Source organism: Rhamphochromis longiceps, linkage group LG8 (assembly GCF_057381845.1).
Source record: "Rhamphochromis longiceps isolate RC_006_pf linkage group LG8, R_longiceps_female_GT1.1, whole genome shotgun sequence".
NCBI lineage: Eukaryota > Metazoa > Chordata > Actinopteri > Cichliformes > Cichlidae > Rhamphochromis > Rhamphochromis longiceps.
In genome coordinates, this window is record NC_140564.1 from 25,932,466 (window position 1) to 25,945,047 (window position 12,582).

The window sequence follows — 12,582 nt, forward strand, 5'->3', positions numbered from 1 at the left end:
TTGTGCCAGGAGGAGCAGCAAACTTGCTCATTCACATATTCTCCTTTTTAGCGGTTGTTTTGTCTGGTAATCACCTCTGGGTTAAAATACGAATGCATCCAGACTTTTTAAAAGCTAGAGCCACTTTGTGTCTCCATACTGAGACACAAAGTGGCACACCAAATCACCCAGGTACGAGTATGCGACTTATTTAACTTAATCTTATGAATATATACATTTAGCCTGGGTTTAGTTAAACGAATAACATGGATTTGTTAAAACATTTCCCCTGTCCAGAATGATATAACTGTCTCTTGATAATGTTTTTTGTATTTTAAAGCTCTGCTAAACATAGCTATGAACAGCTGACTCATTTACATCAGTCATATCTGAGAGTTACCTGCTGTAGATTACCCAGAAACTAAGGCCGTTTGTATCTTGTTGACCGGCAGTATAAATTAATAAGGACACGTTAAAAAAATGTGCACATGTTGCTAAAGGCCTGGGGGAGAGCGAGCCCTTTAAATATCAACTTATGAGCTTATGAACTCTAACCTCTTTTTCTGAAAGCAGTTGAGGGGATGGGGGGGGGCAGAGGGGTCACACCTGACCGTTTCCAAATATGATTATGTCAGAATAAACTGATTATTTCAGGCATATGAGACAAATGTGCGTCACGGGCTAAATTTAAACACTTTATGTCTGAAGGCAAGGAGACAAAACAACCCGGTCAGATGTCCTCGTAGTGGAAGCTTTATTTCACATAACAAAAGCAACACGGCATATATTACATACAGAAATTAACATCTTGAAAAGGAAAGAACTGAATTTAAAATACAGGAAAAGTCTGAGAGTGCTGACTGCAGAAACAAGCGATAACGGGTGGTGTATTTAGAGATGGCCTGCGTATGGCCACTGTAACAGCTCCAGCAAACAAAGCCACCTCTCTTTCAGTCCGTTATTCACGTGTGGGGCATCTCCCTGATCAGCATGCAGTTACACAGACGTCTGTTTGTAGTTCTTGGTGTCCAAAACCTTCTTTCCACACATTGCACAGATTCCTGGACACAACAGAGAGAGAAAAGAACAATGCAAAAATGGTTTAAGCAAGCATCATTATTTTATCAGAGGTTTTTGGCCTCTTTGGGGCAGCAGAACTGAACTGTGAACAGAAAACAGCAGCATCAGCTCCGTCTATCAAACTGATGAGTTTAAGTTAAATATTAACTCTCCTGTAACTATGCTTTTTGATCACATCAATTCCTGAGGAAGACCAGAGGTCCTTTTATCTGCAATATGCCCCAGCTCAGGGTTCCAGACTCCAAAAGGCATCTGGTGGAAAATCTGGGAGCATTATTGTTTCTCTAGCGAGTTCTTAATGTCCTGCCGAAAGCATGTTTTTCTCCAATTTTCCCTGTTCAATGACAGAAAAAGCACAAAGGGCAGGCAAATAAGAAATGACAGTAGAGACCTAAAATTTTGCATAATTCTGATGAAGAAGTGCATATTTCCTCAAAGTTTTTTTCCCCAGGAAAATGTGAGGCATCTGATGAAATGACCGATAGCCAAAACAGAAGGTCAAAAGCACAACTTCTCCAAGGCATTATAACAAGCCTATTCAAATGGCGGCCCAGAATCAACCAGCGAGTGGCCCTGCCTGTGGTCCTGGCAGAAACACAGAGAAAACGCAAAAAATTAATTAATTAATTAATTTTAAAAAATTAAAAATTCCTACAGTGTAGTGTAGACTGTGAATGCAACACTCCTAGTAGCCTAGCAATATTTAACCCACAATACACCGTGATGTAAACATATTAAACTATCATCGTATGATGTGACAACAGCATGTCTTTCTCAGTCCAAAAGTGTAAAATTGACAATGAAAACTGTCGGTTTAACCCTGCCTGGACTGACAAATACTTATTCATTTTACCGCCAAATCCAAATGCCAAACCTATTTGTTTAATTTGCAGTGAGTGTGTTGCGGTACGTACGAAGGCACCACAATGACAAACACCAGACTTTCTACACAAACTTTCCAGAGCAATCTCAGGAGAGGGCTGCAAAGTTTAATTGCGAGTTTAATAATCTTACAACCGGAGTTGTACTACCATGGTGAGGGTCCTGTACAGCCCAAGAGAGAGCTGCAGCAGCTTCCCTTCGTGTTTGGTTCTTGGCGAAGAAGAAAAGGCCTTTCACAGATTCTGAAACCGTGAAATACTGCATGCTGGCTGTGGTGGATGCGGTGATAAGTGACGAAAAAACTAAAGTGTGACATCTGCTATTAAAAGCGTACCCCTGTCAGACAGTTCAAATATTCGTAGAGTTTAAGTTCTGGTGTCAGACAAGTTTGAAATGCTGTTAGATGACCTGAAGAAAACTGATGTAATGTCTATAGCAGGATATGGGTTCACAGACAGAACTGATATTGCACAGTTGTGCATATATGTCTGGTTTTTGGATGCAAAATTGCTCGGCTATTACCGTTAGAGGGACACACAGCTGGCAAAATAATGTTTGAGAAGATTTCAGCTCTTTTTGAGGAAAATGGTCTGGAAATGAAGCGTGTCTGTATACTTGTGACTAGGGCTGGGCGATATATCGAGTTTTTTAAAAATATCGATATATTTTCATACGAGATACAAGATGTGACAATATCGTTTATATCGATATAGTCTATGTTACGTTATAATTATACTTGTGGAGCCGCAGGTTTGCCTCTCTTTCGTCCACTTTTGTCTCTACGCAACGTTACTCGGACTCGCCTCTCCTTCACTGAACACAGCGGAAAATCTCCGTTAGCGAGTTACCGTGCGTGGGGCTGGGCGGCGTCAACGTGTTAGCGAGCTAACAGCGCTAACGAGCTAACCGCGCTAAAGACATGCAGCCCGGAGGGGCTGCACGGCCTAAAATCCTTTCATTTTCTCAAAAATCGACAGTGCACCTTATGTATGAATTCTGGTTGTGCTTACTGACCGCGAACCGATTTTATGTGGTACACAGCGCTCAGCAATCTGTCAACAAAATTTTTAATATGACTTTGCTAAACTACGGAGCTGCACCGCTTGATGGATTGTCGGAGGATTACGGCTACCGAGGAGGAGCCTCGCGGAGTGATACGTACTGTGTGTGTATAAGGACCACAAATGGCACCTGTTCAGAGACGTGGTGCAGCTGTGAAATCTGTCTCTTTGTTATTATGCTCAGCGTCTATTAGTTTACATTTTGACTGCACAATTGTGAGCTTTTTGTTATGCACAAAAACAACATTGTTTTCTTTTATTTATGGACCATGATTATTTAATAAATGCTGATAATTTATTTTTGAGTAATTTCTTCATGTACATCTACGCTGTATGTAAATAAAAGTGCCCGTGTGACATCTGGGACACAGTGTGACTAAGAACTCTCTTTTTGTTCTTAACTTGTGGCTTTAAAAAAAAAAAAAAATCGAGATATATATCTTATATCGCCATCCAGCTAAAAAATATCGAGATATGAATTTTGGGTCAGATCGCCCAGCCCTACTTGTGACAGATGGGGCTCCATCCATGGCAGGAAAAGTGAGTGGTCAGCAAAATATTTATTTTAATTTGAAAGGGAATTATCAAAAAAAAAATTTTTTTATTATTAGTATTTCAAATGTGCAAAAAAATAGTTTAGTTATAGCTCCCTTTTTTTTTTTTTTTAATGGACCTTTTGGTGTGCATTTGTGAGAGGTCACCAGATTTACAGGGGAAAAAGGAATAAAAAATTACATGTTTTTCAATACAGTTGTGTGGGTTTGAAATTGATCATGATCTGCTGCTTACTGGCTGCTAAAAAGTATCTGCCCCAGATAAATTCCTCGGTTTGAAAATCTGGCCCAACTAACTTCTTAGTTGAATAGCCATGCATTATAGGAATACATAACTGTTTTGACCTCACTTTCATGTTAAAGTTTACAAAAACATCCAAGCCTCAAGCAGGCTGTTCTTTTGTAACCCTGTTGTTGAATTCGTATTTGCCGAACCACGTGGGAATGAAGCTGTCATGCACTGTACTTTGCCCTACTCATCCTTTGTATTTGTTATTATATTTGCCCCTTGCTTCTTTATCTGGCCTGATTACCTGTAGCCACACTGGACCATGTAAGTAACATGAAGATCAACATATCTATACCTTTTGAGACGTAATGTCATTTGTATTATCTAATGTAAACAGCTAGCACTGTCAGCCATGCTACCTTTGAACTGTTAAACTAATCTTCTTGAAAGATTAAATCTTAGACCACTCAGGCAAATGCTGACTTCAGAACTACGGAAGAGGGACTGTTCATTGATCTGACTGACTCAAGAACAAAGATCTAGTCCAAGACCTTTAGTAGATATAAAATAGATTAAAGAGGGGGAAAAGCCCACCGCAGGTCAGAGTCCTCTCACATTCCCAGCTATTGCCACATCCTAATCTGAGCATTTTTGCCTCAATTTAAAGACAAAAAAAGAAAAATAAGTAGATGTGTCAGAAGCAGTTGCTTAACGGTTTTCAGAGCTTAAAGCTGTGAAGAAAAGCAAGACTACAAGTATAATGTTTACAAAGAACATCTGTGTATTGATCTGTGTATCATGCAGAGAGGCAGTTTTGTTAGAATCTGCTGAAAGCAATAAATGCATTCAAGTTTTGGACCCACAGTAGCATTCCTGCATGGTAAGCAGTGCGACTTTGTACCTTTCTTGTATGCACAGCCCTGGCAGTAGTGTGATCCAGCCTGATGAACTGAGCTCTTGCAGATCCTGCAGATAGCAAAGCCGGACTTGCTGTAAGGGTCGAACCTGCCATGGGAAAGAATTATAGACACATAACTACAGATGCAGTAAAGTTAGCGCCATGGCTGTAATGAATTAGCAAGTTAAAATGGTGATTTTCATGCGAGAAAGTATGTAGGTCTTCTATGTGAAAATAGAGATGCTGATGGCGCTCACCTGGCTTTCTTAGAAGTCAACATCTTATTCTCATTTAGTTTGCGCCCACCACTCTCTGATTGGAAAAAGCAGAAAGGATCCAATCAAACATCATCATTAAAGTAACATCACATTAAAACCACAAAAAAAGCTTCTGTGCAGGCCGGTAGTCCTGTATCACCACTCAGCCTACACTTGTGAAAAGAAAGTGCCCCATCTATCAGTTCTAAGCTTTTGCAGATCAGGACATAAATAAAAACTTCAAAAACAACATCAGATGAACAACAACACATCTTACACTGTGTGATTTTTTCCTTGAACAAAAACTAAGCAGAAATGGATAAATTGTGTATAAAAACCTAAGTGAACAACATGATTCAGGCATGTGTTTATGCATAGTGGCATTTCCATTAGGTAGAGGTCTGGACTTTGACTGGGCCATTGCAAAACCTTGATTGTTTTACTTTTCAGACATTCAGCTGTAGATTCGCTGCTGCTCTTGGGATCATTGTCCTGTTGCATCAGCCAGATTTTAGCTGTTGGACAGAGGGCCTCACAGATAAGTCTATGATCAACTCAATGACTGCAAGGTGACCAGGTCCTGTGGCTGCAAAACAACCCCAGATCATAACTCCTTCCCCATCGTGTTTGTGCTGACAAGTTGTGTTTGATTTTCTCCATGCACAGTGTTACGCATTATGGCTATTCTGATCTCTTCTGTGCAAAGAACCTTGCTCCAAAAGTCTTTTGGTTTGTTCAGATGCAACTTGGCAAACCTAAGCTGTGCTGCCATGTTTGTGTTAGAGAAAAGAGGCTTTCTTCTGGTCTTGTGTGAATTTGCAGGCACATTCATTCCTGGGAAGATTGAAAGTTTTCCACTTTATAATAATTTTTAATCACTGTAGAATGAGCAAACTATAAACAGACTGATGAACAGCAACAAATGCTTCTCTAAGATCATTGCTGACATCTTTCTTCCTTGGCATCATGTTAAAATACACCTGAATGCTCCAGACAAGCAAACTGCTAAAACCTATGCTTTTATAGAGATGCTCACACTTGCTGATGATCAAACCAAAACTAAATGGATTTGATTATCAGTCCCTGAATGCTACCTACCCTCTTAATTCCTACAGTAAGGGTGTTAGTTTTTACAGGACTGCAGGGTTATAGTAAAGGGATAAATTATGCTGAACTGACATTTTTCTTTGTGCTTCTGTGCTTTTGCACTGGAAAGATGAGCTAGGTCATTGGTAATGTCTGCCATGTGCTAACTGCCTAATGTTACTTATAGTGCATGGTGTCTGGCCAAAAAAAAAAAAATGTCTAGCCCGTGCTACAGGGACACTGTATGTACAGTTTATTGCCCACTTCAAATATGAAGAGAAAGGTTATACAAACCAGAAAGCACTGGATCTCAGTTAACTGTTCTCATAGACCAATGATTGATATCAGCTAAGTGGGTAAAAATCTTTATTCTTTCCTTTCATGTTTTTTCTGTAATTACCAGTAACAGATGCTAATAAGATGTGTTCTTGAGAGTAGCTTTACATTAAAAGTTATAGCCTTTGTTTCACTGGACAAGATTATTGGTTCTTTCATTTGGGGAGGGAAGCCACCTAGGGTTTCTAAAACGATGCAGATTTAGTGGAGGATTTGCATTACCTAATTTTCTAGCCTACTACTGGGCAGCTTACATCCATAAACTTTGCTACTGGCTAAAATCTTCTGGTTCCTCGTGGTGTAAATTGGAGCTATCATCATGTAAGGGCTCTTCTATACCAGCCTTGCTCTATTCCTCTTTATCTGTAAAACCCTCTCTGTATACTGATAATCAGGTGGTTCTTAACACACTCAAAATCTGGTTTCAGTTTAGACGGCACTTTAATTTTGTAATGCTATCTTCCTCGGGTCCTCTAAGCGACAACTATTTGTTTCCCCCTTCACTCTTGGACTCAACATTCTCAGTGTGGTGTGACAAGGGTATAAAACAGTTCAAACATTTATATGTGGATGGTGTTATCGATAATTTTCCCAATTTGTCTTCTCGTTACGATCTCCCTATTACCCATTTGTTTTGCCATTTTCAAATTTGAAATTTTGTTGCCAAGAGTTTCCCAAATTTCCCCTCTTTACCTCCAGAACAGCAGTGGGAAACTACGTTATCATTTATTCCTCATCACAGAGGAACCATTTCGAAACTCTATGATACTATCCTGTCTTTTAGTAACCACTCTAACGTTAAGCTTAAGTGTACATGGGAAGGAGACTTGGAATTCAAATACATGAGGAGTCTTGTGAACAGGCTATAGCGAGGGTACGGTCTTCCTCATTCCCGCGTGGTTCGGCAAATACGAATTCAACAACAGGGTTACAACAGCCTGCTTGAGGCTTGGATGGTTTTGGAAACTTTAACATGAAAGTGAGGTCAAATCAGTTATGTATTCTTATAATGCATGGCTATTCAACTAAGAAGTTAGTTGGGCCAGATTTTCAAACCGAGGAATTTATCTGGGCCAGATACTTTTTTTGCAGCCAGTAAGCAGCAGATCATGATCAATTTCAAACCCACACAAACTTTTTCCCCTGTAAATCTGGTGACCTCTCACAAATGCACACCAAAAGGTCCATTTAAAAAAAAGGGAGCTATAACTAAACTATTTTTTTTTGCACATTTGAAATACTAATAATAATAAAAAACACCATTTTGATAATTCCTTTCAAATTAACATAAATATTTTGCTGACCACTCACTTTTCCTGCCATGGATGGAGCCCCATCTGTCACAAGTATACAGACACGCTTCATTTCCAGACCATTTTCCTCAAAAAGAGCTGAAATCTTCTCAAACATTATTTCGCCAGCTGTGTGTCCCTCTAACGGTAATAGCCGAGCAATCACTTACACTTGATTCAACACAAAAGGATATTATAGCCTTCACATCCCTATTAGCGAGACGTTGGAAGTCTGTTAAGTATCCTACAATTTCCCGGTGGCTTGAAGACGTTATGTTTTTCTTAAAACTTGAAAAAATTAAATATACGTCGAGAGGTTGCACAGCCAAATTTTTCCACAAGTGGCAACCCTTTATTATACTGTTAAACTCCTGTAAAAACTATATATATATATATATATATATATATATATATATGGGGATGAGTTCCTGCCCCAAGTGGAGGAGTTCAAGTATCTCGGGGTCTTGTTCGCGAGTGATGGGAGAAGGGAGCCGGAGATCGACAGACGGATTGGGGCTGCAGCTGCAGTAATGCAGACGCTGCACCGGTCCGTCATGGTGAAGAGGGAGCTGAGTGTAAAAGCGAAGCTCTCAATTTACCGGTCGATCTACGTCCCTACCCTCACCTATGGCCACGAGCTGTGGGTAGTGACCGAAAGAACGAGATCGCGGATACAAGCGGCAGAAATGAGCTTCCTCCGAAGGGTGGCTGGCCTCTCCCTTAGAGATAGGGTGAGAAGTTCGGCCATCCGGGAGGGGCTCAGAGTAGAGCAGCTGCTGCTCCACATCGAAAAGAGCTAGCTGAGGTGGTTTGGGCATCTGACAAGGATGCCCCCTGGGCGCCTCCTGGGTGAGGTGTTCCAGGCATGTCCCACCGGGAGGAGGCCCCGGGGCAGACCCAGGACACGCTGGAGAGATTATATCTCTCGGCTGGCCTGGGAACACCTTGGTATTCCCCGGATAAGCTGGAGGAGGTGGCTGGGGAGAGGGAGGTCTGGGCCTCTTTGCTTAGGCTGCTGCCCCCGCGACCCGGCCCCGGATAAAGCGGATGAAGATGGGTGGATGGATGGATGGGTATATATATATATATATATATATAGATATATAGATATATATATATATATATAGATAGATAGATAGATAGATAGATAGATAGATAGATAGATAGATAGATAGATAGATAGATAGATAGATAGATAGAGAGCGCGAGCGAGCAGCTGGACAGCATAGTGGTTAGACTACACGCCTTTGGAGCAGAGGATCACAAGTTCGATTCCTGCCTGGGCCCTAAGGGTCCTAAGGCTAGATCCCCTATGCTAAGCAAACCTCTCGCAGATATATATAAGTATCGGTTAATTGTATTTCCGTAACTGCAAATACTGTGTTGTTTTCTTTTTTCAATAAAAATATTTACAAAAAAAACAAAACAAAAGGTTATAGCCTTATAGTTATAGCCTTCATCGAGTCCTCAGTGCTTAGGCTCAGTTCACCTTAGAATAACAACACATTTGCTCTGTGTGATTAGCCCGTCATAACTGGCAGATCTCAGGCCATCTATCAGTGTTTTCCTAACCACTTATCCAACTGTCATAGCATGGCATACACGGTACAGCAGACACAGCCACCAGAGAGAGACAGTTTTTCACTCTCAATTCCACATCTACAACTGATTTATAGTCAACCTAACAAGCATGTTATCATTCTGTGGAAGACACATCAGCTCCCAGAAGAAGTTTGAACCCAGAACCTTCTTGTAGTACGGTGACACTGCTAACCATTGTACCACACTAATCTCAGGGCAAACCTGGTATTTCCTTGTTTCTCACTTCAGCACTTACATAAACAATTAATGGTTAAAGAGTGTCATCTAGTGGTAAGAATTTAGTAAAGGTTAACTTTAAAAGTAAAATTCTAAAAATTGGACCAAAATGAGAACCTTTAAAGTTCACAAAGTCACGTTATAACGTGTATAAATGTTTAAAACATATTCAACCATTTAAAAGAAATTTACTTTCTAATCTCATGATACATCAGTGGAGTTCTCTATGTGTCTGCTATGCCCTCCGGTCGTTTGGCCACTTCATGAAAGAAAGCTGCTCTTGCCTGTCTTTGTTGCAGTTCTCTCACACCTCACGCCAGAGCTGAACGGGATTATGCTTGTTTGCAAAATTCCATGTAATTAGCTCCAGCAGTAAGTGCCCCTTTCCATTTAGTTACCGAGCTAAGACATGCATGTTGATTCAGGATTACTTATAGTGATCTTGGGAGTTGAACTGTGGCAAACCTGTGGGACCTGCACTGTTCTGTTGTGTTTGGTTAAATTCACCTGTATGTTAGCAGAAGCTTTTGTGGCCAGACAGGGAGTGTAGGCTTTGTCTTTGCGTAGGCTTTGACATGTAACTTAGTGCTTCTTTTCTTTTTTAGCAATAAAAATAAGTGGGGGGTTTTCTGTTTACTTTATTACTGTAAATTGATTGTAAATAAATGCCTTGGTTGTTCGGCAATCTTGTATGGACGTTTGTGATTTGGTCTGCTGGTATGTTATGTTACACTCCATGTCCTCCATAAACTGCAGATAAAAGCCCTGTAGATATGCAAGTCAGAGATGATTGTAGGTTTATAATCTTGAGTTAATATCACCGGTTTAAAAGAAAAGAAAAGAGAATATCAGATCATCCCCAAAGTAAATGTATGTACATTCTGAATAATAGTAATAGTAAGTTTGGACTTCAAATTATTTCTTTCAACTGTTCCTTTTCCAAGGGTATAATTGTACAGAACACATCTTGAATGACTTTAAAAAACAAAAACAGGTTTGGATTTTCTCTAATCCACACCGGGTCAAAAGTATACATACAGGATCAAAAATATACACGCAGAAGTTTTTCAATAAATGGTGCTGAATGTTCTACGGTGTATTTTAACCTGACAAGGCCAAAACCTCTTAACTTCTCCTTAGTGATCATGATTGACTACAACTGGTAGTTTCGCTTTGCTAACACAAAAATAATTTGTTTTACAGCACTCATTGGAGTCATCAATACTCAGAACAATGGGAAAGTCAAAGGAACTCTGTGAAGATCTAAGAAACAGAACTGTAGATTTACACAAATTAGGTACTTTTCTTGGAGCAATTTTAAACCACTGTGGACTCCAAAATCGTCAGTTCAAACAACTCTATGTAAATACAAACTACTTACATATGCTAGCACTTTGCCAAGGTTTGAATGAGGATGGAAACGAGGAATCACCAAGGCACAAGATTGGTCATGAACTAGAAATTTTTCGAACACCACTGTTCATTTCCACGGTGAAGTGACTTTTATACTGCAAAGGACTGGTGGTAGCATCATGCTGCCAGTGATACTGGTAGATTGCATAAAGTGGATGGAATCAAATAAGCAGCCAGAATTACGCCACAAACCTTATTGTTGTTTTTCTTTTGTTTGTTTTAAGTCATTCAAGATTTGTGCTGTACAATTATTCCACCCTATAAAAGCAACAAGGTTAAAGAAATCATTAAAAGCCCCAAATTCATGTTCATGAACGTATTTAAACTACTTTCCTTGAGTCACTTAGTATATAATGATTTATTTTTAATATTTTAAGTCAATGCTCCTAAGAATGTACAAAAAACCAAGAGAAATCACACACTAACTGAACGCTATTTCAGATTTTGGTTTAAAAGCTTAATTTCCCCCTCCCCGTTGTATTATCTATATATTTTCTGTTGTTTTTAATTGTGATCTTTCTATTTAATCTTCCAAAACTTCCAGCAGCCCTTGCACACTGGTGACATTATGCCATTGAACTGAAACAAATCCAGATTTTACTCTGTTCACCTGTTGTATTCCGGGCTCCATCCTTCCAGGTGTCAGGAGTGATGACCTTACCGAGCTTCTTCTCACCTGGAGATAAAAAGCAACCCAGCATATGTAACAAAAACAGCGCAGTGGATTTAAAGGAAATAAGCCTAGAAGGTGAAGGTATGTTTTCCTCAACCAAAGCAACAGTGAGGACAGTAATAACAACAGTTAGCATCACATAGCGTTAGCCAGCTTTCTAAGGATCATCGAGCTTCTCTTAACGGGAAAAAAGACATTAGAATTGAAGATCTAAAATAAATTAAATGATAGAAGAATGGCGAGATACCTACACTTTTCACAAACCATTGTCCTTTTTTGTTTGTTAAAATAGAAGCTGAAGCGTTAGCTGCGTTTAGCTTTCTCTGTTAATGTAAACTTCCGGTCGTTACTTCCGTTTCCGTGCAGCTCGCAAGCGATTGATTGGTCAAAGCCTAGATTTCAAATCTCAGATGCCATTGGTTAGTTGTACTGCCCTTCGGCGAGGGTCCAAGTAACCCGTTTTGTAATTGGTTGCAGTTTCCCTTGTTCATCTGTAAAGTGGACGAAAACCTCTAAGTTTTCTTTAAAAATTAAAAGTTTGCTGCTGCATTATTTCACACGTGTGAATATAACGTGTGAAATATAACGTGAAATACATGTGAAATAATTAAATCCAATAAATAATAATAAAAATAACTTTTAAAGCTTACAAACAGTAGGCGACTGTAGCAGTCAGGCAGAGACAGTTTAAAGAACACTGAAGAATCTCGTTTTTCTATTTGCTGTCAGAATAACGTTATAGCAGTGAAAGTAGAAAAAGAATGGCTCTCACTGATAAATAATAGTTCACATCTAGCTACATGTGACAGTGTTCACATGTTCTGATTAAATGGGGAAACTGATTAAATAAAGGATTGTGTTCAAACAAGTATACCACAAACATACAATTTGTTTTCAACCAAAATAAATCTGAGGTAAAAGGGGCTTAAAACAAAATCCACAATAATAATAAAATGAACGGTGATTTATGGATGTAGTAAAGGAGGATATGGAGAGGGTTGGTGTGACAGATGAGCAGGGTAGT

General features: G+C 39.6%; 1 protein-coding gene across 2 annotated transcripts; it reads right to left on the reverse strand.

The window, feature by feature from the left end:
* Positions 1–714: 714 nt before the first annotated feature.
* On the reverse strand, positions 715–11,960 carry cript (cysteine-rich PDZ-binding protein). 2 transcript variants are annotated; one of them, XM_085416739.1, is made up of 5 exons: positions 11,810–11,959; positions 11,496–11,561; positions 4,941–4,995; positions 4,687–4,790; positions 715–1,040 (listed from the first exon to the last, which is right to left on the reverse strand). In XM_085416739.1, exons 1-5 carry the CDS (start codon positions 11,823–11,825, stop codon positions 976–978), a joined length of 306 nt encoding a protein of 101 aa, XP_085272865.1. In that variant the 5' UTR covers positions 11,826–11,959; the 3' UTR covers positions 715–975. The 2 variants fall into 2 exon arrangements, with proteins under 2 accessions (XP_085272865.1, XP_085272866.1); XM_085416740.1 differs by lacking the exon at positions 715–1,040 and adding an exon at positions 1,047–1,644 and having other exon boundaries at positions 11,810–11,960.
* Between the last annotated feature and the right edge of the window lie 622 nt (positions 11,961–12,582).

Coding starts and splice junctions, on each gene's coding strand:
- cript (XM_085416739.1), bottom strand. Junction 4,791..4,940: donor TTGACTTCTAAGAAAGCCAG/GTGAGCGCCATC, acceptor TTCCCATGGCAG/GTTCGACCCTTACAGCAAGT. Junction 1,041..4,686: donor GGGCTGTGCATACAAGAAAG/GTACAAAGTCGC, acceptor TGTTGTGTCCAG/GAATCTGTGCAATGTGTGGA.